The 25,822-nt window shown below is 47.3% G+C and overlaps 2 protein-coding genes across 6 annotated transcripts in view; one reads left to right on the top strand and one right to left on the bottom strand.

Annotated features, from left to right (window-relative positions):
- Positions 1-25,822, top strand: part of EYA2 (EYA transcriptional coactivator and phosphatase 2) — a 272,105-nt gene that overhangs the window by 242,535 nt on the left and 3,748 nt on the right. For all 5 annotated transcript variants that reach the window (XM_063076219.1, XM_063076213.1, XM_063076199.1 and 2 more), the window contains 5 exons: positions 6,589-6,647; positions 12,046-12,206; positions 17,567-17,681; positions 18,289-18,410; positions 21,372-21,472. In XM_063076219.1, the coding sequence (XP_062932289.1) occupies positions 6,589-6,647; positions 12,046-12,206; positions 17,567-17,681; positions 18,289-18,410; positions 21,372-21,472 (558 nt within the window). The remainder of the gene's footprint in view (positions 1-6,588; positions 6,648-12,045; positions 12,207-17,566; positions 17,682-18,288; positions 18,411-21,371; positions 21,473-25,822) is intronic.
- The window catches only part of ZMYND8 (zinc finger MYND-type containing 8), a 143,153-nt gene continuing 134,059 nt past the window's right edge, over positions 16,729-25,822 (bottom strand). Inside the window, exon 21 of the mRNA XM_063076173.1 lies at positions 16,729-16,780. Within this exon, the coding sequence (XP_062932243.1) occupies positions 16,760-16,780 (21 nt within the window). The 3' untranslated portion in view covers positions 16,729-16,759. The remainder of the gene's footprint in view (positions 16,781-25,822) is intronic.

The raw sequence follows: 25,822 nt of genomic DNA on the forward strand, positions 1-25,822 counted from the left end.
GGCATTTTCTACAGCAAGGCATTTTGCAAAGTGCTTCACCCGTATTGACTCATTTAATCTTTACAGTACCCTGCAAGGTAGGTACTGTTCAGTAGCTCAATTAGAGATGGGAAAGCTGAGGCTCAGGGAGGCTCAATACCTTGTCCAAGGTCCTTCCATTAGTAAGTAGCAGAGCCAGAATTGGAACCCAGGCCCAAGTCTGTGCTTTTAACTGCCCTACCATCCAGCCCTGCAAAAAGGAGTAAAAATGGGCACCACCTTCAGAGTTGCCCAGTGTAGTGGATGGATGAAAGAAGAAAACAGCTATTACATCAGGCCTAGGTTAGTCCTAGAGGCCCCACAAAGTGGGGAAACAAGATAGAAGTCATTCAGCCTGATTTGCAGTGGGGTTGGGGGAGTTTTTACAAAGGAGATGACATCAACAAAGTCTCTTGCAGGCTTTTGGCAGATGGAAAGAGAAAAGAAAGGCAGTCAAAGCAGAAGGAGCAGGAAATGCAAAGGCCCTGTGGCAACAGTGTGCTGCTTGTTGAAGGAACAGCAGGAGGCCGCCATGTCTGCAATGCAGGAAAAGATGAGGTCAAGGAGGCTATGCAGACAGCGTGGGGCCAGGGGTCAGCATGAGGACGATGCTTCTACTTGGAGGAAGGTGGGATCCATTGTGGGGTTTTGAGCATGGAAGGGACATGACCTGACTTAGGGCTTAACAGGATCCCTCTGGCTGCTAGATGGAGATGAGGGTAGGAGGGTGGGGAGTAGGCAAGGGTGAGGGCAGGGAGAATGAGAAGGTGACTACAGTAGTCTAGGCCAGGGGTCAGTACATTCCTTCTGTAAAGGGCCAGATAGATGTTTTAGGCTTTGCAGGCTGCCTGATTTCTGTCTCAACCTATCAGTTCTCCTGCAGTAGCACAAAAGCAGCCATAGTCAGTGTGTAAGTGAATGGACCTGGCTGTGTTCCAATAAAACTTATTTACACAAACAGGCAACAGGCCAGATTTGGCCCATGGGTCATAGTTTACCAACCTCTGGTCTAGGTGGGAGGTGATAATGGTTTGGACCACAGTGGGAGCAGTGGAAGAGGTGAGGATGGCCAAATTGGGGGTGTATGTTGAAGGGAGAGTGAGTAGGGTTTGCTGACGGATCGGTGGTGGGATATGAGAGAACACAAGGAGTCGGGGATGACTCCAAGATGCAGGCAGTGCTGGGCGCATGGCAGGTGTGTACATAGCCCTCGATGGGTGGATCTTCGTGAGCACAGGCTCAGAAGCCAGATGGCCTCTTGGGTTCAGGTGCTGGCTCCTCCTCCCCCTCCCCTTGAGCGTTGCATCAGTCTGCTGGGGTTGCCATAACAGAGTACCACAGACTGGGTACAGGGACAACAGGAACTTACTGTCTCACAGTTCTGGAGATTGGTAGAGGTTGGTGGGTTCTGAGGGCTGGTTCAAGGTCAAGGTTAGTTCCTTCTCTGAGGGCTCTGAGAATCTGTTCCTTGCCTCTCTCCCAGCTCCTGCTGGTCTCAGATGTTCCTTGGCTTGTGGATGTGTCACTCATCTCTGTCTGTCCTCATCATCACATGGCTTTCTTCCTCTGCACGTGTCTGTGTCCAAATTTCCCTTTTTTATAAGGATGCCAGTCATATTGGATTAGGGCTCACCCAAATGACCTCATCTTAATGTGACATCTGCAAAGACCCTATTTCCAAATAAGCTGACATTTACAGGTACTGGGGGTTAGGACTTCAACGTCTTTCGGGGGATACAATTCAACCCCTAACAGGCATGTTCCTGCACCTCTCTCTGCCTGATTTTCTCCTGCATAACGGTAGTTTCCCCCTTAATATATGTAACGTGCTGAGCACAGTCCTTGGCACACTGGAAGCACTTAATAAATGTTAGCTGCTGTTCAATGTTAGATCTTATCTCCTGCCCACGTGAGATATTTTTAATTATTTTTTTCAAAAGCAATACATATACACATTATCCTCATTTTTTAAAAAAAGCATTTTAAGAAGGATAAAGCTTCCTTTGACCCCTAGCATAACCCCAGTGCCTTCCCAAAGGGACTGCTCCTTCCATCCAGATGAGTGAGCTTCTAGAGCTTTCTTTTTCCAGTTATAAATGTATATATCATATAAAATATCTCATATTTTAATGGGTTTTTATAAATATATACGTGCATCATACTGATGTGTCAGTCTTTAGTCTACTTCTTTCACACTGTAGGATGTCCTGGAAACATTTCCACATGCTATCATAAAAATCTACCTCATTCTTCTGGACAGCTCGGTAGGATTCCACTGAATGGATATACCACATTTTATTTGGCTATGATGCAATCAGGGGACTTTAGATGCTTTCCAGTTTCTCACTGGGCTGATGGACATCCTTGCACAAGGCTCTTTGCAGGTGTTTCTTTGGTCAGAAAGTGAAACTTTTTTGAAGCAGGTATGACACTGGGGCCTGGCCCTCAGCCCCACTCAGCCTCACCTGTGGTAAGGCCATGGAAACCCTCCCTCTGTCTTTGCCAACTGGGACCCCCCCCCAGGATAGCCACACTTTGACCCAGGTGTGGGGTCAAAAGCGCCCTGCGGTCCATGGGGACAAGTCTCCCCTCCTTCTTAAAGGCCTGCCCCCATAACTTGGAGAGGGACAGCAGAAATGGGATTCTCTTCCCCAAAAGTCCTCCTGTCCTCTGCGTTGTCCAGCTCCCCTTGTTGCTGGCTCGGGGGTAACTTGATCCAGGTCAGCTGGTGGAGTATGAGGTAGCGTCTAGCAGAGCGTCATGGTATTTTATTAAGTCCGAAATGTGATCGCTACTGTTGTCACACTTTAGCGCCCCAACAATCCCCTTGCAAATGAGAAAAACAGAGCCTCCCCAAATACCTTTCCACTGACATTAAGGAAAGCGCATGGAACCCTGCCCAGGGGCGTGAGCCCATGTGACCCCCAGAGTGGCTTTGGAACTTGAGGGAAGGTCTGGGGGGCCTGGGGCGGTGTTTTTCCAATTTCGGCAAAGCAATACACTGGGGGAAATCTGCTGTTAATTTTGTTTCCTCTGCGCCTGGGTCTGTAAAGTCAGTGTTGCCTTTTAAATGAAATTTTTATTAACATTTTGGGATTGCTGGTCCTGGGATCCTTCCATCTATGCGAGATGGCTATGGATCAGAGGTCTCAAACTCACATGCCTACAGAGGCCAAGCAACCAGGTAATGTAAAGTGAAGCAAGCCTAGTAGAGACTGTGGGGAATTGCAGATGGATGCCCCGGCTAAAGGAGGCAGCTGCAGCTCAGTTCCAGTGATTGTTAGGATGGAGGAATACAAGCCCCACATTGCCAGAGTGTGGAAATTTGCAAGAGTAGCTGCAAATCCAGAGAGCGAGAGAGAGAGTTGGAACAAAATGAAGGAGGGGAGGGGAGGGGGGGGGAGATCACCTGAGTTACATATTGGCCATTGTTGCAAAGAAAAAATTTTAAGCGTTTTCCTTATCCCTCTGGAGCAGCACTGTCCAATAGAATTTTCTGTGGTGATGGAAATATCTGCACGGTCCAGTACAGTAGCCATTGGCTGCATGTGGCTGTTGACCACTTGAAACAGGACTAAGGAACTGAATTTTTTATTTTATTTTAATTAATTTAAATGTAACTATAAATAACCACATGTGGCTGATTGCTACTATACTGGACAGTATGGCTCTGGGTTCTTTAAATGTGCTCAACTTCTTCAGGAAAGGACGCTCCCTCTTGGGGAGGGGGGCAGAAGTTATACCTGAGACCAACAACCATTGAGGAGAGTACTGGGTACACATAAAGGAAATATGAAATAAGGAGCAGAAAAAGTTTGGATATAAGCCAGATATCTGCTGGCTCAAGAGTGGTCACTCAGTGTCTCCCCAGTTTTTTCCCCACTCCTCAAAGTTTCTCAGTTGAGGTCACCATTTAGTGTCTGCCATGTTCTCTGCCATCTGCTCCACTCCTGTTTGCCCATGGGGTCCACTTGGTGGGACTTCCCTGCTGCCATTGATATCCAGGCCTATCAGGGCGCACTGCTGCCCACACCCAGGGTGCTGTTCCTGGGTCACAGAGGTGCAAGGTCATATGCAGAGACAAGAACAGCAGCTTCTGGACTCTAAGTCACATTTGTCATCTGCCACAAACTGATGTGCTTGGGCCAGTGTGTGCCATAGACTCTGGAAACCACCCTCACCTTCCCGCAAACCCTTTTCCAATCCAAAGCCTATTCAGGGGACCACAGAGGGACTAGCAGCGACACCACCCTTGCTACTCACCCCTTCTCCCAGGTCCAGCCTAGCTCCCTTCAAAGCAACCCAGGCTGCCCCAAATGCCACTGTCCCCAACTCTGCCCCCAAAGCAGTCTCCCTAAACATTACCGTAACAAGATTACCTTTACACATCTTTAAAAACGGTTAATGAGGGCAGGGGTTTCCCACTCCCACCCCCCGCAGAGCTCATATTCTCAAAGATAAATTCAAGCCCTTTCCTTGTGTAAAAAGAGATCTGCCCAAAATGTTGAAAATCCCATTTCTTCCAGCTTCTGTCCTCTCATCCAGAGTCCAGAGATGTCACAACCAGTTTTTTTCTCAGAGTCCCATGTGCTTCTCTTTCCCCCAGCAGAGCTTGCAAAGAGGTATCTGCCTCCTGAAATCACCTTGCAACCAAAATGTGGAAAATGTCTAAAATCGTAACATAATAATAAAAGCTAACATTTATGCAGCACCTACTGTGTGCCAGGCACTGTACTAGGTGCTTTAAATGCAGCATCTCACTTCTCACCTTAACCCTGTGGAGTAGAGTTCCTTATAGTCTCTGTTTATCAGTCAGACCTTTGAGGTTCATGTGGTTCTGCTCTTGCTCAAGACCACACAGGGGGAAGTGGTTGGATTCAGGATCCAAACCCAGGCGGTCGGATCCCAACCCAGGCGATCAGATCCCGGAGCCTGAGCCCTTAACCAGTACCGCAGGGACTGGCACAGCCGCTCACAGTTTTTGCCTTATCAACGTATCATCCGAATGTACTTCAGGATGGAGGAAGAGTTGGCAGCAGCAATGTGGGTCAAGTGCAGGTTCTGTGGGGGGTGTTGCGTCCCTCGTGACTCTTGGCTGCAAAGTGACAGAAACCCAACTCCACTAGCTGAAACTGAAAAGCCAGAGTATTAATTTCCTAGGGCTGCTGTAACAAATTGCCACACGCTTAGTGGCTTAAAACAACACGAATGCATCCTCTTAACAGTCCTGGCGGTCAGAAGCTCGTGTCAATTTCACTGGACTGAAAGTATCAGCAAGGCTCATTTTGTCTGGAGGCTCTGAGAGAAGAATCTGTTTCTTTGCCTTTTTTGGATTCTAATGCCACCTGTGTATCTTGGCTTGTGGCCCCTTCCTTGACCTAAGCACATCACTCCAATCACCTTCTTTTCTCTATAGTCACATCTCTCTCTGCCTCTCTCTTACAAGACCCTTGTGATTACATTTAGGGCCCACCGTGATGATCAACCATAAACTCCCCACCTCAAGATCTTTAACTGAATTACAACTGCAGAGTCCCTTTTGCCATTTAAAGTAACATATTCGTAGGATCTAAGGATTAGGACTTGAATATCTTTGGGGGTCCATTATTCAGCCCACCACAGTCAGGGATGGACTAGCTTCAGCTGAGACTAGATCCAAAGGGTATTATGTGATTGGGACTGCATCCCTCTCTCCAGCTCTCAGACCCACTTTCCTCAGCAGCTCCACACTTAAGCCCACCATTCCGCAGCCCCAGGGAAAGGAGAGCTCCTCCTTCCCAAAAGTCCCAGCCCAAGTCCCAGGGCTGACTCTCATTGGCCCACCTTAGACCACACGCTCATCTCTGAAGCAGTCATGGTGGCCATAGGGATCCTGGGTCCCTCCGATTGGTTGAGCCTGGGTCATGTGCCTTCCTTCATCAAACCCAACCACAGAGAGAGGTGTTTCCCCAAAGAAAACCAGGAGGCTTATGGGTAGTGGAAAACAGCATGTGATTGGAGTTCATTGAATCACAAGCCCTCAGGATGGTGCCTGCACATGTAAGTGCTCAGTAAGTGATGATCACAGATCATAGGACATAGGAGGTGCATCTCCGGAAGCTGACACTTGAAGAATACAGGGCTCACTATGCAGATGCAGGCAGAAGAGATTCCAAGCAGAGGAATCACCTTGAGCAAGGCAAAGGCTTCCACCTTATAGCTAGGGTGACCATCTGTCCTGGAGTACCTGGGGGGCTTGAGGTCCCAGTTTGCACCTATCCCCCCCAATGTAATATTAATAGCATCCCCTTCTGCTTGCAAAACTATCTCAGTTTGGATGATAAATTATATGGTCACCCCTCCTTATAGCCAAACTGCTCGTTCTTAAGGAAACCAAAGCAAAAGAGGGGATGAGACGTAACCTGAGGACATCTAGCCTTTAGTGGCAAAGCCCAGACTAGAACCCAAACTGCTGACTCCCAGTCCAGTGCTCATGCAAACCCTCAGCTTATGAGCCAGCTCTTAAAAGCTACATCAGACTAACCAGTCACGTTTCTTTCTCTTTTCCTCTTCTTGTCAAATTGTCCATAGGATTGTGACCAGATCCATGTCGATGACGTCTCATCAGATGACAATGGCCAAGATTTAAGGTGGGAATGTGGGGTGTCAAAAACGCTCCTTGATTTACTGGTTGATTATCAAGGTCATCTGTCACTAGAATGTGGGGCAGGAGGGGAGGGCTGGTTATCAGGAGAAGCCGTGCCCGCCTTCTACCAGAACTGGGATGTGCATCTCTTTGAACTCAGAAATCACAACCCCACCTCCCCACCCTGCAACCTCTTCCACATCACCTGAAATCACTGAATTCTGCTTGTGTTTATCTCACCAGGGTTTTTTTCCCCTGTTTACTAAAGTAATACATGCATACTGTAAAAATTCAAACACCACCCCTGACCTCGCCTCCCAAAATCACTACCATTAAGAATTTGGTATACATTTTTCAAAGGTGTGATTGTATTCATTAGCGTACATCTATTGTTTCATATAAAAATTGATATAGAAGATTCTAAAAAAAATTTTCTTGAATGAATAAGTGGTGTGCCTGGTTTCTAGGGAAAAACTGGGGACATTTTCCAGCGAGCAGGTACCCAACTGCTCAAAACAAGACAGCTTTCAGAAGAATGTGGCTGGAATGTTCCAAGCCTGCCCCTGGGAAAACTTTATAAAAATGGAACCATAGTTAATCTGTGCTTATCCAAAACTGTCACAATTCAACACCTCTAGACCCATCAAAAATATTATTAGACCAAATAATGTTTTGGTTAAGAGACCAGTCATTGTAACTTCACTTAGTTCTTGCTTCCAAGGTGTCTCCTAACTTACTCCAAAAGCAGAAATCAAAGTCTCTGTTGCTGAGCCCTGCAAGTCTTTTCAAAGCCCAGCACAGTCAGAAGTGACAGGTGGGCAGAGGCCCACTTCATTTTAATTAGCCATTCAGAACATCCCTTCCAGGCCCCAGAGCCAGCCAGGGCTTCTCAATTTATGGAGTCAATAAACCCCACATCAGTGTTAATGTGTCCTTTCCATGAAGTCATCGTTGGGACCCACTCTCCCTTTTAAGATGATGAGCGACCGGGGTTCCTCCAGTTTTATGAAGTGTCCCCCCCCCCATGGCTAGCAGGCTTGGAATTGAGAACAATAGTCCTCTGAGTATTCTTCAGAGAATTCTTCAAGAACCCACGGTCCAAGAGTGTTTTCTCCCCTAGCAACCAAATTCCCCACTTAATTAGTTCAAGAGCTGTTTATTGAGTACCTACCAGGCATCAGATGCCCTGTTTTGCTTTGCTTTGTTCAGGGAGCAGTAAGAGTTGGTCTTCATGGAGCCCTTATTCTGTGCCGTGTGCCGTCCCGAACCCTACATGCACTTCACAGTAGCCCCAGGAGGCGGAGGCTCTTACCATCATTCCCATTTTACTGCTGGGGAATGTGAGGCACAGAGAGGTTATGCAACCTGCCCAAACTCACACAGCTGCAAGTAGGGAAGGCAGGATTCAGATCCAGGCAGCCCAGCTCCAGGGCCCAAGCTCTTAACAGTGCCTCTGTCCATCCTGGACACCTCTTCCTGTGCTCCACGGGGGGGCTCCCTCTCTTGACAGAACATCCAGGCATCTCCTCAGGGTATCCTCTGAGTTTATAGTCAGTATGCAGTTTTTCAAGAATAAATCATCTAGTAAGATGAGAATCCTTACACTGGACAGGAGGACTATATGGCGGTGAAAAGTGTGGATTCTGGAGCCAAGGGTCTGCGATGGGATAAAGCCATGGCCCCTTTGTCATTGGGGTAAGAATGTGCTGGAAAAGTGCTCAGCACAGACTGAGTCCCTGATAAATGGCTGTCTACACCTGCGATTAGACGTCTGCCCCCTTTTACTAGCTGAATATATTTCATTTCTCCTTCACCCCTGCTCACCACCCAAGGGGCAAGCTGAGCAGCATGTCTGCGTGATAAACCCGTTGGCATCTCTTGTGGGGAAAGGGAAGCGTTTGTGCAAACAAGTTATTGGAACAGGCATATATTCTCTATGGGTCTTTTTAAAAATTTGAGCAATTCTATAAACAGCAGAGAAGAAAAACTATGATCACCCATATTCCCAACATCTCGAACTACTTTCTCGCATGATGACTTACTTGTGTCCCCGATTTTATATACACTCACACTCACACAAATGCCCATGCAAAGTGACACAGGTTAATGCACGTTCTCTCCCATTCCGTCTCACACACTCCTCAATTTCCATTCCCACGCCCCATGCCCCACATATCCACGCGGGTTTCAATTACCCTGGAAGACAACTTCGTGACCTGGATGATATAGGAAAAAGTAGAAAGCCTTTCTGGCTTCATCCAAGGGCACCTTGACTGTTCTGAGTGTGTCTTCAGCTGGCAGCAACTTCTGACACTGGGGAAACTGCAGACAGCACCGAGTGAGATGGAGCACCCCATTCAGAGGTTTTCCCGGAATGTAGTCTTTTTAACCTATTTGGCATTCTTCTGCAACCAAGATTGTGCCTTCCAGCTTCTCCTTCGGAGCATCACCCTCCAGGTTCTGGGTCCCTCTCCTGCTTGTCCTTGGTTGGTAAAGTAAACTTCAGCAGCGCATATTAACACCCCTTGCACAGCCAAGTAGGAGGTCAAAGTCAAGCAAAGTCAAGAGGAATCTACACCACTCTTAGTTTCCTGACTCCCATACACTAAAAAATGAAGAAACAACAAAACTGAGTCAGAAAAAAAAGATGGTTTCCAATTTTTACCTTTAACAAACTGACACCCTTGACATCTTCCACATGAATAACAATTGAAGTATTTTTGACTGATAGGAAACATCAGAGTATCTGCAGAAAAATTCGCTGTAGTATTCTTGAAAGGAATCTAATTTTATAATAGTTGAGGTTTTACTGAAAGCTCTGTGTCACTTGAAATCTATAGACTTTTCTGTTTTCAGAAATGTCCCATCACAGTAGGCAATGATCTGCAATATAATTGTGCTAGTCCAAATTAATTATAGATTAAATGGATGCACTACCACACTGACATGATCACTGCACACAGTATGAATGCGCCTAAATGTCATATTGTACTCCATAAATATATATGATTATCATGGGTCAATTAAGAAAAATAAAAAGAGAAATAGAGAGTAGAATAACGGCTACCACAGGTGGGGAAAAGGAAGGGGGTGGGGGGACAAGGAAAAAGTTGGTAGACTGGTACAAAGTCACAAAGTTACAGTTAGATAGGCAGAATAAGTTCTGGAGCTCTAGGGTGACAATAGCCAATATTATTGTATTATATATTTCAAGATAGCCAGAAAACCAGATTTTGAATGTTATAACCACAAAGAAATGATAAATATTTAGGTGATAGATATGCTAACTATTCTGATTAGATCATTAAGCAATAAATGCATGTATTGAAACAGCAGACTGTACCCCATAAACATGTACAATAAAAAAATAAATTAAAATTTAAAAATAATTATTATAGGGTTATATGTATACACACACATATAGATTTGTGCCTATATACATATGTATGTATATATATACACAAATAGATACACACATAGATACATATTTACACTCACTCATATATACATATACATACAAATATTTATATACAGACATGTATACACACATATATACACTCATTCTTATATATACACATATATATGCATATACATACATGCACACGTATATACATAGGCACACACATCCATATATACATTATACTACATATGTACACGCATATATACACATATATGCACGTAGACACATGTATGCACACACATGCACGTGCACACACTTATCCATAAATACACATTATACATGCATATATACACATATGTACATATATACATATGCACACACATATTCCCTGAACAGCAGGCTCTGTGGTCCAGTAATGGGCAAGAATTTAAAGACACCTGAAGAACAACTTCTGCAGCCCTGTCGGTGTTTCTCTGTGACTGTCCACACAACCTGCTCTGGACAGAACACCGGGGCCTACATCTGAGGCCTTTGGGATTGAGTCATAAGGGCCAGGGTCCACCTGGCCGGCCTGCCCCAGGGAGCCCCCAAGGTGAAATGAGCAGTTGAGCTGGTGACACCACTCAAGGCATTTCTGTGGATTCTGCAGGGGTTTTTGCTGTCACCACCAAAGCCTCTTCCTGGGAAGAGTTTTCTATCCAGGCAGCAAGGCCTGGGCTCTGCTCAGAGTAAGGCTGAGCCCAGCTGCAGAATGGTGAGTGACGGGCACCACGTCCCATTCCACTGTGTCCTGGTGCTCATCACATCTCACCCTCCACAGGGAGAAAGACCCGATGCTGCGCCCTCGGGAAACTCCCTCCTGTCGGCCGCAGCAGGGCCATCACTCTGGAGGTACTTAAGACACAATTTCCAACTGTTATTTCATTCCTCTTGGGTCTCATCTTTTCAACAAATAAATTTTTTCTCATTCTGCTCTTCAACTCATTAGAGAAAATGCAGAAACAACAAAATAATATGAAGAGAAAAAAAAATCAGCCAAACCCACACCCTGAGACAGCCCAGGTGCTGTCGTGATTTCCATGCTGACGTGATTTCCACCCCTTTTTTTCTCAGAAGAGACCTTCCCGTTTGTCCTAGAGGCTCTTGGTCACACTGTACATACACACCAGGTTTTCCTCGTGGCATTACATCATAACTGTTACAGCACGTGTGGCCCCTGTGGCTTTGCTAACCTGCAGAGCTACTGGTAGAAGGAAGGAAAATGGCATCCCCGGAGAACTGAGCATTTCTTTTTCCATCCTCACATTCCACCTGCTGTTGGAGGTGAATCGCCTCCTCTTTCCCCTCCTCCCAGCTGCCACTTCTGTCATTAACGTTGTGTCACTTCTGAAATGTCCCAATCCACAGGTAGAACTTCTTATCCTAACATGCTTCTTTCAAGGTCAGGGTTTATACCTGCAAAGCACCAGTCGATGGGGTAATTGACTCTGCCTAATTTAACAAATAAAAATAAAATTAAAATAGGGAATTTCTGTGGAAGGACTTGGAGTTGTGCACAGAATGGAAGAAAGAGTGAGCAGCCAGGCCTTAGAAGGGGTGTGAACCAGGGCAGATTTGGGGATCAAAGTAGCAGGAACTAACTGACATTTTCTTCTGGACTCTTCTATCAAGACAAACCAGCTCCAACCATTTTTGTGGCATTCCCTTTCAGCTTCAAATTCTAAAGGGGAAGGAGGACAGGCTTTCCCTGGCTTGGCCACTGAGTGCAGGGGCAGCCATAGTTCCCCAAAAGAAACTAAAGATGCTATTGGATGCCAAAAGAGAGGAAAACGGGTGCTGATCAGGCAAGAGGGAAAGCCACCGCCCTTCTTTGGGACACTCATGAAAGCCATGGTCCTGCTCCTCCCCACATGCATGTCCACAGCCCCCTGTGGACGCCCTGAGGCCCACCCATGGCCCCAGCTCCCGCATTAACGCTGTCCCCTCCCTGTCCTCTCTGCAGCACCTACAACTTCTCCGCCGACGGGTTCCACAGTTCGGCCCCAGGAGCCAACCTGTGCCTGGGCTCGGGTGTCCACGGCGGCGTGGACTGGATGAGGAAACTGGCCTTCCGCTACCGGCGCGTGAAGGAGATGTACAACACCTACAGGGACAACGTGGGCGGTGAGTGGCCGGGGAGGGCACCCCGGGGTCCCCGGCCGAGGGAAGGGCACTGCTGCTCAGGTCACACCTGCTGGTGCCAGCACTCTTCCGAGAGGCTCTAGGCTCCAGCTCATGGAACGCGATCCTCATGCCACCCTCCAGAATGGGTACTGGTGTTGTATCACCTCACGCTGAGGGCGAGGAAGCTGAGGAATAGAAGACACGTCATGTCCCGGTTTACGCCCCCTGCCACGATGGGGGCACATGGGGCCGAGTTCTCTTCCCCACAGCCAGAGGCTCTCAGAGCGTGGTCCTCAGGCCAGCAGCAGCTGCGGCCCCTGAGAACTGGTTAGAAATGCAGATGCGCTGGCCCCACCTCAGACCTATCAAATCTGAAACTTGGGGGTAGGGCCTGAAATCTGGGTTTGAACAAGCCCTCTGGGCCATTCTGATGCTGGCCACAGTTTGAGGACCGAAGGCTTCCTTCCCTGCCCAGATTGTGGTCCCTGAACCTGCCACATAGCATCACCACCAGGCTGGTTAGAAATGCATCGTCTCAGGCCCTGTCCCAGGCAGCTGACTCAGAATCTGCATATTTAACCAGATCCCAGGTGAGTGTGGAGGTGTCGAAGCCGAAGAAGCACTAGAAGTCGCTGGTTCTCAAACTTGGCTCGTCTTGGAACCACCTGAGAAGTTTCTTTTTCTCGTTTTCTTGGTCTGGCTGCAGCCTGGTCATCAAGATTCATAGAGATCCTTGGGGGTTCTGATGTGCAGCCCAGATGAGAACCACCGGCTTCAGCTGCAGGACAGTGTATGTTCATCACACTGAGCAAGAAGTCTGGAAGGGGCTGGAGGCAGGGTTGGCTCAGCAATGGCCAGGCCATAGAGCACAATTCCTGGACTTTTCTATGTCCAGGGGGTCTTAATGGGAGGTGACACTGCTCCCACTCAAGGAGGCATTTGGGGGTCTTCCTGGTTGTCACAATGCTTGGAACCAGCTACTAGCCCATAAGGGAAGGTTTGAGCAGATGGCTCAGAGTGTCTGCTATATACACATTGGCCCCAAAGCTTCTAGGGCTTCCTCCCTACATTCCCAGAAAGAGGAGAGCCCCAGTTCTCAAAGTGGACAGAACCTGCTTCCAGTCCCAGCTCTGCCACTTTCTAGCTATGTGGCTTTAGGCAACATGCATAATCTCATTGAGCATCAGCTTCTAGGTCTATGAAATGGGAATAAAAATCATTCTGCTTCCCTAGGTTATCGAGAGGTTTATTGTCAATGCATACGAAAAGCGCAACTCTGTGTCTGGTATACAGCAGGCACTCAATAAATGGTAGCATTTACCACCAGCATTTACCATAGTTCCTTTCAGTCTTGCTTGGGAGTCTTCTGGGTTCCCCTATGTCTTCTGCTTTCCCTGGCTAGACCATCAGTTCTTTGGGACAGATTTTCCGTCTTATCCATGGCCACAGTCCTAAAGCAGTTCATGTGCTGAGTGTAGTGCTGGCAACTGCTAATGTTTACTGAGCACTTATTCTATGTCAGGCTCTGTTTTGTAATAGCTCCTTTACTTCTCACAACATCCCTGTAAGATAAATGCTTTTATCATCCATGGTTTATGAAAGTGGAAACTGAGATCAGAGAGGTTAAGTAACCTGCCCACATTACACAGCCCAGGCGGAAGAGCCACGGCAGAGTCCCAGGCTCCACCACCTCTGCCCTTTGGGGCCACACTCGGTGGGTGGCCTCTCACATGCAAGTCTGTCGACTGCAGAAGGGCCAGCCCTGCTTGCTCACCTACCCCTGCACCAACAGAGGAGGGAAGCTGGCGTGCTTGGGTAGGGAAGACGGGTGGAGTTGGCCAATGGAGGCCACCTGCTCCCTATCCACGTTGAGGCCCAGGAGATGCCCAGGACTTTGTCAGGCTGCTTTGCTTTCTCATAAGCTGAGGGGAAATTACCTAAAGTGTCAACAAGCGAGGAGCCCACAGCTGGCAGGATGCCAGACACTCCCCGCCCCAGCTGCTCCTGCATCACAGAGCTAGCCAGGGGCAGGGTTGCGGCCTGCAACCTGGGGGCACCACAGACCCCAGGAGCCCAGGGGTTTTAGAAGGTGTGTTCAGAAAAGAGACATCTGCAAACTACAGGATGAAAAGAGAAAATGCTGAACAAGTCAACATCTGCGAAGCAGTGGCTGGATTCAGAGGCCTTTGCCTGAGTTTCCTCTACCACTTCCTGTGTGACCCCGAGCAGGTTATTCGACCTCTCTGTGCTCAGCTTCCTCGTGTGTAAAATGGGGCTCACAATGCTGTCCTTCTGGTAGGGTTAATGCCAGGACAATGCAGATTCACACAGGGAAGTGCTTAGAACAGCGCCTGACGTGAAGAAGCACTTTTAAGTCCTGCCATTGTTAACTAGGAAAGGTGGGAAGGAGGCTGAGCAGTGGAGGCAGGAGCCTAGGGGAGGGGCAATCACAGCATGAAGCACCCTTCCTGCGTGGAACAAAGTCGGAGGGCTGACCAGCTAGCTTTGCAAGCTGCATGCATGGGGAAGCCCTTTGTACACTATAAAGTGCTGTGTGCTTGTGAGTTTGTACTGTTACTGAGGGCCCCGGCTAAGGGGCTGTGGGGAGGGTGCAGAGAAAAAGGAAAACCAGAGGCCATGTACTTTCAAAGAGTTTATAGAGGCCGGCCCGTGGCTCACCTGGGAGAGTGTGGTGCTGATAACACCAAGGCCACAGATTCAGATCCCTATATAGGGATGGCCAGTTAGCTCACTGGCTGAGCGTGGTGCTGACAACACCAAGTCAGATCCCCTTACCAGTCATCTTTTTAAAAAAAAAAAAAAAGTTTATAGACTAATCTCCTTACTCGTGGAGCAATAAGGAGCTCATTCATTAATTCATGTGTTCATTGTCAAGGGCTCGGTCTGTGGATACATAAGTGAATAAAAGGCACAAGACCCCTATCCTCAAGGAGTTTATTCAGCAAGTGGAGGAGACAGGCTATAAGCCAGTGAACAAATAACTTCAAATTCAGAGAACTATAAGACCTATGAAGGAAATAAGAAAGAAGAATACAGCAGGGAGAGTCTGGAGTGGGGAGGCAAGACTTTCTTCTAAATGATGACAACCAGATGCCCTGAGTTGGGGAATGACCAGTACAGGCAGAGAAGGAGTGAACCTGTTATTAGGCTTATATTCATCTGTGTGTGTAAATTTAAAAGTACCCAAAAGAAGACAAAAAAAATAACAATGGTTTAAACCAGCTAGAAATTTTTTTCTTTCTCACATCCAAGCACTGTATGCATCCCAGAGCGGGCAAAGGACTCCACAGTGTTGGGAGCCCAGGCTCCCTCTATCTTGTTGCTCCACCATGCCCAGGCCATGGCTCCGACCTCATGGTTCAAAGTGGCTGCTCAGGCTCCAGCCATAATATCTCAGCCAGCAGGAAGGAGGAAGGACGCAAATAAGTACAGGCCTCTGTCCTCTCTGACAGTTTCTAAAAGCCTGACACTTCCACTTCTCATCGGCCAATTATTTAGTCACATAACCACACCTAGCTCTGATAGAAGCCAAGGAATGTAGCCTTTTAACCACCTAAAAATCAGGGGTTATGTTACTGATGAGAAGATTTTTTTATATTTTTATTAATTACTAAAGAGAAGAATGGATCGTGGGAAGCAACTAGCAGCGTCTACCACAAACAGCAAATGAAGAATCCCTAAGACCACAGGCATCTGATGTGTTTCAGGAAGATAAAGGTCAGCGCCACTGGAGCGAGGGGCAGGTGGTATGGGATGGGGTGAAACAGCCAGCGTGTCTATATCACACAGGGCCTTGCTGGTCTCGGGGAGGATTATGGACAGCTGAGGTCCAGTATCAGAGCATGTGGAGAAGATGATGTCAAAATAGCACAGGCACAAGGCAGGATTTTGTTCCAGTGAATTCGTTCTTCCTTCAACAAATATTGACTCAGCACCAAGCACGTGCCAGCTCCTGCTGCAGAGGCTGGTGCTGTGGTGGTGAACAAGACCAACTTGGTCCCTGCCCAACAGTTTCATGGCCGAGGCAGACACCAAACACACAGTCACACAGATGCATTTGAAATTATAGTTCTGAGAGGGCTGTGAAGAAGAGGCACAGTGTGCTGGGAGAGTATAAACTATCTGGTCCCTCCAGACTGGATCAGGTAGACCTTCCAGAATAAATGACATTTCAGATGAAGCCTAAATGCAGAGTGTGAAGGATTTAGCCAGGCAAAAGGGTAGGTGAGATCACGAGAGGGGTCTAGGTTCTAAAAAGAGGTGTGCAAAGGCTCTGAGGCAGGAACACCCTTGGCGTTTCAAGGAACAAAGAGTAGGCCACTGGGCCCAGAAGGAAAGGACATCAGGGCAGTAGCAGGAGATGAGATTGGCCACTAAGTAGGGGCAGGATCATGCTGTGGGGTCTGAACTTTATCTTACGGTCATCGAAGGCTGAGAGAATGCCAGTCAGGTGAAGAAACATCCATAGAGTGGGTCCTGGAGGTCAACTGCCTGGGTGCCACGCCTGTCCCCATGGTGAGCAAAACAGTCAGTCACAAAGCCTGTTTCTGCACCTAAAAAATAGAAATAAAAATAGCGGCCACCTCTAGGGTCACTGTGAGAATGAAATTAAATAAATCATGTTAAAAGTACAGGGCCCCACACATAGTAAGTACTCAGTAAATGTTAGTCATTATTATTTTTTATTTTATGAATTCTTTGCCTCCACCATAACAGCATAAGCTCTATAATCTGCACCTTTTGTTTATCTCTGTGTATTCAGTGCCTATGACAATATCGAGCACGTATGAGGGTACTTCAAAAAGTTTGTGGAAAAATAGAATTTAAAGACAATACAAATCTTTTCATTAACTTTTTGAAGTGCCCTCATAGAAGGCACTCCTGAATTCTTGGATGGATGGATGGACAGATAGATGGGTGGCTGGATAGATGGAAAGATGGGTGGACGGGTGGGTGGATGGATGGATGGATGGATGGATGGATGGGTAGGTAGATGGGTTGGTGGGTAGATGGGCAGATGGATGGATGGATGGGTGGGTGGGTGGATGGATGGGTGGGTGGGTGGATGGATGGATGGGTGGATGGATGGATGGATAATTGGGTGGATGGATATACAAATGAATGGATGGGTGGATGGATGTATGGATCAGTCAGTGGATGGACTGATCAATCAATCAGTCAATCCCAGGATAAGATTTAAAGGGGCTGCTGGGTTGAAGTTGACCTTGGGTGTCATCTAATTTGAACCCTCAGGGAACAGTAGCTGGACTCCTCTTCCCTAACTCTAGCCCCAGACCTTTCTAAAATGGTGACCACATCTTTATTTCCTTTGTTCACAGGCTTGATAGGAGCTCCCAAAAGAGAGACCTGGCTACAGCTCAGAGCCGAGCTGGAAGCTCTGACAGACCTCTGGCTGACCCACTCCCTGAAGGCACTAAACCTCATCAATTCCCGGCAAGTGGGAGCCCCATTTTCCTTTGTGCCACTGAACTTTCTCCCAGGAGACTGTGGTGGCTCCTCCATTTCCACACTTGGGGGAATTAGATTCCCCACATTCTTGCACACTTTCCAGATGTTTGTCAAATCTTAGGTGTGCAGGGCACAATGGACACCTTGTAGTATAGCTGAGCAAATAGCTTCAGAGACTCATCAGGGCCCAGCAGGTTTCCAAGCTTCTGGATTTTCTCAAAAGATGAGAACTGGCACTTGCTCTCCAGCTTACCCCGGTCCCCACTTGTTGTCCTGCGCTTGTTCCGTATCACTCATTTACATTGCCTACAGGCTCCTGCAGCTATTTAAGAGTGCGGCCCTTGTAATACACATTTGCTTTTTAAGTAAGAAATGTATTACACCAATAATACATTTCAATGTCAGGAGCTTCAGGCTTAAAAGAGAAGAATAGCTGGGGGATCTGTGGGCCCTATCACCCGAAGACGATTTAGCCAGAATCTCCACACCCCACCAGAATTCCCACCAACTCCAGGCTCATGCTGCAGGGTGAGGAGTCCTGGCCTTCTTGTACCTCTGAATTCTGACCCATAGCCTTCTCCTTTGTCCTCAGGCCCAACTGTGTCAATGTGCTGGTCACCACCACTCAACTAATTCCTGCCCTGGCCAAAGTCCTGCTGTATGGTCTGGGTTCCGTGTTTCCTATTGAGAACATCTACAGTGCAACCAAGACAGGTGGGGAGAAGCCAGACCTCGGGGGGTGCAGGGAAGGAGGTGGGGTTTGATTTCCATCCCGAGAATAGGATGTTTAGGGAACATGGCACTAGGGAGGTTTACAGAGCTTGTCCACAGGCATGATTTAGATACACAAAACAACCCTCACAACCCACTTGCCTTAACCTCTGCTTCTAGAGAAATTGGTTAGGACCACAGTTTTCCAAAATGTGTGTATTACTGTTGGTGGGACTGTAAATTAGTACAGCCATAATGGAAAACAGTATGGGGGTTTCTCAAACAATTACAGATATGTCTACTTTATGATCCAGCAATCCCCCTACTGGGTATATACCCAAAGGGATGGAAATCATCATATCAAAGGGATTCCTGTATTCCCGTGTTCATCACAGCTCTATTTACAATAGACAAAATACGGAACCAACCTGAATGTCCAACAATAGATGACTGGATGAAGAAAATGTGGTATATATACACAATGGAATACTACTCGGCCATAAAAAAAGAATGAAATTCTAGCATCTGCAGCAACACAGATGAGCTTGGAGAAAATTATGTTAAGTGAAATAAGCCAGGTACAGAAAGAGAAATACTGCATGTGCTCACTCATATGTGGGAGCTGAAAAATAAATAAATAAGTTGAACCTTCAGAAGGAGAGAGCAGCACTGTGGTTACTAGAGGTGGGAAGAGGGAGAGCTAATTGACACAAAACAGCTAGATAGGAAAATAAGTTCTATTGATGTACAGTTGAGCTAGGCATCTATAATTAACAATAACTTACTGCATGTTATCAAATTACTAGAAGAGAGATCAAATGTCCTCATCACAAAGAAATGATTAAGTTTTGCAATGCTGAATATGCATAGGATCATCACACATTGTATACACATATTGAAATATAACTCTATACCCCACAAATATATATAATCAATACGTTCCAATTAAAAAAAAGTGTGTGTATTAGTACATGATACATGCAAAGCTGCTGTAACAAACACACCCTGAGTACAAGGGCTTACGTAAGATTCCATGCTTATTTCTCCCTCACATAAGAGAACACAGATGAGTAATCCAGGCTGGTGGGTGACCCTGTGCTCCAAGTCATTCAGGAAAAAACCCATCTCCTTCTCATTTTATTTTTCCACCATTCCCTATGGTTTTATTCTCATGCATGAGGTCAAATCAGAGTTCTGCTATATCTTCATTCCAACTTATGGGAAGGAGAAAAAAAAAGATGGAGTAATGCACATCTGGTATGTTAATGCCGAGATCAGAAGGGGAGCACATTGCTTCTACTCATCTCCTATTGGCCCCAGCTTAGTCACATGGCTACAACTAGCTGCAAGGGAAGCTGGGAAATGTAGTCCATAGCTGAGTGACTGTGAGCCCAGCTAAAATTCATGGAATTCTATCACTAAGGAAGAAGAGGAGAACATCTCCCACCACAACATGGTACATTCAGGTGGTACATCAAATAACCTTGGCATCATATAACCTTTAATCCAACCTTAACCACAGAGAGAGAAAATCGTTGTCCTTTTAAATTCTCTTTCAAGGAAAGTGTCTCAATTTAGTGCTAGCCCGCCTTTAACTCCTAATACCTACTGATCTCCCTTATTAACTAAGAAAACAGGTCCAGGCTCAGAGCTTTTATCAGGTAAGAGAATTTCATAACAGGCCAGCCCGTGGCTCACTCGGTAGAGTGCGGTGCTGATAACACCAAGGCCATGGGTTCGGATCCTATATAGGGATGGCCGGTTTGCTCACTGGCTGAGCGTGGTGCTGACAACACCAAGCCAAGGGTTGAGATCCCCTTTCCGGTCATCTTTTAAAAAAAAAAAAAAAAAAGAATTTCATAACTAAAAATCATTAACATTATTTGTTTAATCATTGGTTACCTTCTTTTTAAGGCAAAGAATATTGATTTTCTTTGGGGGGCTAATTTCTTTTATTATGTCATGTAAGAATGTACGATAATACAAAATAAATCTACTTAGTTAAAAAAATTGGGGGGGCTGGCTCGTGGCTCACTCAGGAGAGTGTGGTGCTGATAACACCAAGGCCATGGGTTCGGATCCCATATAGGGATGGCCGGTTCACTCACTTCGGAGAGTGTGATGCTGACAACACCAAGTCAAGGGTTAAGATCCCCTTACTGGTCATCTTTTTTTTAAAAAAAAAATTTTTTTTTGGCAACCAGCCAGTTCAGGGATCCAAACCCTTGACCTTGGTGTTACAAGGTGGCACTCTAACCACTGAGATAACCAGCCAGACCAAATTTTTACCCTATTTTTTCCTGAAGCAAAAAATCAACTTATATCCTGTACCAGCCAGCCACCAAAAAAAAAAAAAAAAAAAATCAACTTATAGTACTTTGGAAACACTTTCTTAGAGCAATTTTTGCCTTTACTGAATTTCTAGGTCTGGACATTATATAAAAAGTGCCTTTAGATTTTAAAAATTATAGCCATTCAGGCCCAAAATGGCTATTAGAGATTTTTCAACAAGACCCTGTGAGTCTTTTTATTTTCTTTCTGCATACCTCTAAGTCATGTGCCCTTGCAGGTTTATTTAGAACTTTTAAAATTTTTTTTAATTGTGGTAAAATCACTTAAAGTTTTTACCATCTGAGCCAGCCTTAGTGGACAGCGCAGTGGCATCAAGTACATTCACGTCATTGTGCAGCCATCACCAGCATCCCTCCCACGTCACACAGCTGCGCAGACTCCAGAGCCTGCTTTCACCCCTGTACTGCCTCGTCCTGCCCTGTCACCCTGGGCAAGCTCCTGAACCTCTCTGTGTCTCCAGGATGCTCTGCACTCAGAACGCTTAAGGATGAAATGACAAATATGTGCATCTTGCAAGGACGGTGCACACAGCAAACTTAAGTAGTTATTATTATTCACCACAATCCTGGTCCTCACAAGCTCTTTTTCTTCTTTGCTTCCTTGTGTGTGCAGGGAAGGAGAGCTGCTTCGAGAGGATCATGCAGAGATTCGGCCGCAAAGCCGTCTACATCGTGATCGGCGATGGTGTCGAAGAGGAGCAGGGAGCGAAAAAGGTACGTTCTTCTCCCATGCCTTGAGCACTCTGTCTTGCTCTGTGAAGCCCACCTCGTGGTTTTCCAGGGCTCCTTCCCTGGACTTCCTCCACCGCCCCACAGCTGGCTGGGTCCTCTCCTTCCCAGGCTCTTTGCTCACCAGTCCATTCCCACTTGCAAATTGCAGAAGCATCCTGAGTAATTTCCTTCTGCAAATCCCCCTCCATGCTTTTGGCTGCCACCCCTGGTAGCCCTGGATTGTTTCTGGGACAACTGCTCAGGAGCCCAGAGACGCTCCGTCAGGGCAAGCTGGTGGGGGGGCTGGTGCACGTGGGTGTGTTTTCTGTAATACCCGCTGATCATATGTTCCAGGAACCCTTCCCAGTTAATAAAGACAGCATTAAGCTAATGAAAAAGAAAATCCCACATTTGTGATCTCAGGCCCATGAGGAGAGGGCAGGGGGTTCTGGTGGCCGCAGCTCCGCTCTTGGAAAAGAAACAGCTGCCAAAGTCCTGGGTCTGGACCTGTCAACGGTGCCCCAGAGAGCTTGCCACCCCCCACCCAGAGGCCTGGGAAGTGGATTGTTAATGTCACAGAGCTTAATTTGGGGGACCTGGTTTCCCCTTTCCCTCCCTGGCAACAAATCCCAAGGAAATGCAAAAATATTTAGGGTCTCAGCAGATGAAACCCAGAGAGAGGGGCTCAGGAGAGGGGAGCTTGAAGGGCTTTGCATACGCTGTTCCCTCCACCTGGAAGGCTCCTCCCCTTTTCCAGCTCATACAGACCCATCTCTAGGCCTCAGCCTCAGCAATACTTCTGGAAGGAAGAGCTCCCTGACCCACTCCCACCCCACCCTTCCAGCTGGGTCGGCCGACCTGTGACTCCTTCCCTGAGCAGCACATATTCTTTCTTCAGGACATTGTCCTCTCTTGTCATGAAGCAATCACTTTGTGATTGGTTGCTTAATCACAGACTCTCCAGCTAGTGTGTAAGCTCTGTGAGCTGAGCACCTACTGTATGCTAGCCACTGTCCTAGACACTGAGCAGTGAGCAGGACAGGTCCCTGCCCTCTCCCCTCACCCAGCTCACAGCCTGGGGACAGGCAAAGAACACGTAACTCAGGTGACAACAAGAGCTTGGAAGAAAATTTAAATTAAGCAGCGAATGGGAACAGAGAGGTTTCTGGGCATGGGGGCAGGTTGCAGGCATAGGTAGTAATCAAGGCAGGCCTCTCTGAGAGGTGACATCTGGGCAAAGACAGGAGGAGGAGAGGGAGTGAGCCAAGTGGATATCAGAGGGAGGGAATTCCAAGAGCGACCAAGAAGTTCAAAAGTCTGAAGGCTGGAGCCAGCGTTGCCTAAAATGGAGGGTCACATGAGAGGGGTGTGGTGGGAGGTGAGGTCAGGGAGGTACCTGGGGACATGGGTAGGACTCAGCTTTTTATTCTGAGCACTTTCATTTAAAGCATATTTCTTGCGTCCAACCAGTTAGCTCAGTTGGATACAACAGATTGTTATAACACCAAGGTCACGGGCACAGATCCCCATACCAGCCAGCAGCCAAAAAAAAATTATTTTAAAAAAAGTTAATTTAGAAGAAAAAAATTAAGTAGATAATAGTAATGAAGGTGATACACAAGGATATGGCCAAAACAGTGACAGCAAATCACATGGATTGTCACATGAATTGTTGTGTGAGTTACTGGTGTTCTAGAAACACTGGCCAGGCCAAGAGGACAGTCTGTGCAGTCAGACTACCTGGCCTTATAGCACACTGCCCTGCCAGGATTGAAGGGGGCTTCTAGAGCCCCTCTCTCCTCTTCCAAGTTCAGACCTGAGAACTCTCCCTTAAGCATGTGACAGGGATTAAAATAAAAGTCAGACTAGAGAACACAGCTTAGGTCTGTGGCCCCTGACACCCTGGACCTGCCTCTGATTCTCACCTGGAGAATGACAGATCCATGGAGCAGCCACAGCCTCACGCCTCCTTTCTCACTGATGGGACGGGGTTTGCTAGGGCAGTGCAGCAGATGTTTTGAAATGCCCCTTCTACTATCCTGAAATGAAATGTTCATGAATAACATAACCTACTTCCAACCATAATGTCCAAAAGATTAATATCTAACGTTACTGTCAAGGAGGAATAAAGGGAAAGTCACTTATACTCAAAATAACATGTGCTTCAATGTGTAAATGTTTGGGCACAAAATCCCAGTGCTCACACCCACACGTGCCACCACTGTGGATGTACAAACACGAGATGTGTGGTCGCAACTGTTCCTATACCACGTGAGCTGCTGCAGCTGGTAACGCACTTTCTCAGAACTGCTGAGGAACTCGTGGGAAGGTTCCGAATAAAACAAAATACACCAGCTGCCAAAAAATACATAAAATAAAATACAAACATCCCTTGATTTACACAGTAGTTGCACCCCTGAAAAATTCAGGTTTCATTAAAAGCATGCACGAGATACTCTGTATTTAGATGCGAAATGTGAAATGGAGTTGAGTCCAGGCACCAACTATTATGAACAGCTTTGTCCTTACTTGGCTGTCTGACAGGACATTTGGAAATTATGCAGGTGGAATGTATGTGCAACACCTGCCCCCATCTGCAGTGCCCCCCAAATCATTGTGACAGTCAAAACTCATGCCTCTAGAAATTTCCACAGTGACCGCTAGGGGGTAGGCTTTTCCTCCTTGGAGAACTGCTGGTCTCCAGCTGATCCTCCAGTACAGGGCCAGGGGAGGGTGAGGACAGGGAGGTGCCTCCTTACATTCTGTGTCCAGCTGCCTGCCTCGCCTTACCCTAGTGCCCGCCCTGCTCCTGCAGAAACATGAGACCAGGGGAGCACATTTTGCCCTGCTTCCTCACTCTTCCATTCTGGGCTGAGTGGCCTTTGGCAGATGATGCCCCCTTTCTGAGCTGCCCTTCCTTATCTGTTGGATGGGGATAGTCAAAGGACCTGCCTCACCGGCTGCTGAGGATTTGCACGTGGGGAGCTTGCGGTTGCCCTAGCTCTGTTGTAATTCCTCTCCAGGGCTGGGAAGAGAGAGAAGAGCATAAACCCGCCTTTAGAAACCCACAGGGGGCCCCGCTCCTGGCAAGCCAGTGAGGAAGATGTTCTAGTTCACACACAGCAGGAATACTGTGTTTGCCCAATACTCTTGTTTGCTCAAAGCCCATGGGAGAAGCATGTTGCAGAGACGGGGCAGAGGGTGTGGGCGGGGGTGGCCCCCAGCAGGGGCTGGGCCGGTGGGGGTCTCAGCAGGGCCGCTGCTGCCTAGGTTCCATGGAGCGCGGTGTGCGTTGTCAGTGAGGCCAGACCGCACCCAACATGATAGGTTGCTTTCTCTCTCCTGGAAATACCTGTCCACTGCCCAGGTGGCTGTGACAGCATCAGGGCCCAGGCTCTTTCTGGCTTGTGTCTCTGCCAGTGCCAGGTGCTGCTCCTTCCACAAAGTCCAAGATGACCCCCACTACCTCACGCCCACATTGCAGCCCCCGGGAAGGGGAACAGCCTGATATTGGCAGACATCATTGCTGCTCAGATCCATTGGCCAGATTTTTACCACATGATCACACCTTGGACACAGGCAGCTGGAAGACGCAGCCTTTATTCCCAGACACCATGTGCCCAGCTAAAAAGGGGGAGTTATAGAACTGGTGCCCTAGATGATACACCATAAAAAAGGGGAGCTCCTTCTGAGAGAAGGTAAAATGGATGTTGGGGGGTCAGTCTCAGTCACAGCTGGCATGTGGCAGGGCTGTGACTGGTACCCAGGGGTGCAACCTAATTACATTCCCTTAAGCACTACTCTTTATTACTGACATCATCATTTTCTTTAATTCAAAAAAACCCCTGTAAAGTGGGTATCATTATGCCCCATTTTATAGAGGACGGATTTGAGACTCAGAGAGGTTAATGACAAGCTGGTACATGCAAATCTACATGTGCCTTGCTCCAAACGCCTGCAAAGGAGGGACAGACTTACGAGTTTCAAACGCTGTCAGTTAACACCCCTGAGCTAGTCAGACAAGAGCAGAGTCCACCAAGGAAGACTAGACACACTCCCCCACACTCCAAACTCCCCTAAAAATCCCTCTGCCAACGTCCGAGGCAGAAGCACAGCCCATTAGTGAGAAACGCTGTCCACCAGCAGCTCTCCCAGCCTGATGAACGGCAGTCATTAGCCCAGGCTGCCAGCCACCTGAGCAGTGTGAAATATGGCGACAGGACAAGGGGCTCTGACTGTCCCTGCTGACAGTGTTGTTAATATCTCCATTTTAGTGGGTCATTTGTCTCCACCTCTCCACAAGTGATCGATTCACTGGCGCTCTCGAGCCATCAAGCCTGGGATGGAGGCAGC

This window comes from Cynocephalus volans, chromosome 1 (genome assembly GCF_027409185.1).
Source record: "Cynocephalus volans isolate mCynVol1 chromosome 1, mCynVol1.pri, whole genome shotgun sequence".
In the NCBI taxonomy this organism is placed as follows: Eukaryota; Metazoa; Chordata; class Mammalia; order Dermoptera; family Cynocephalidae; genus Cynocephalus; species Cynocephalus volans.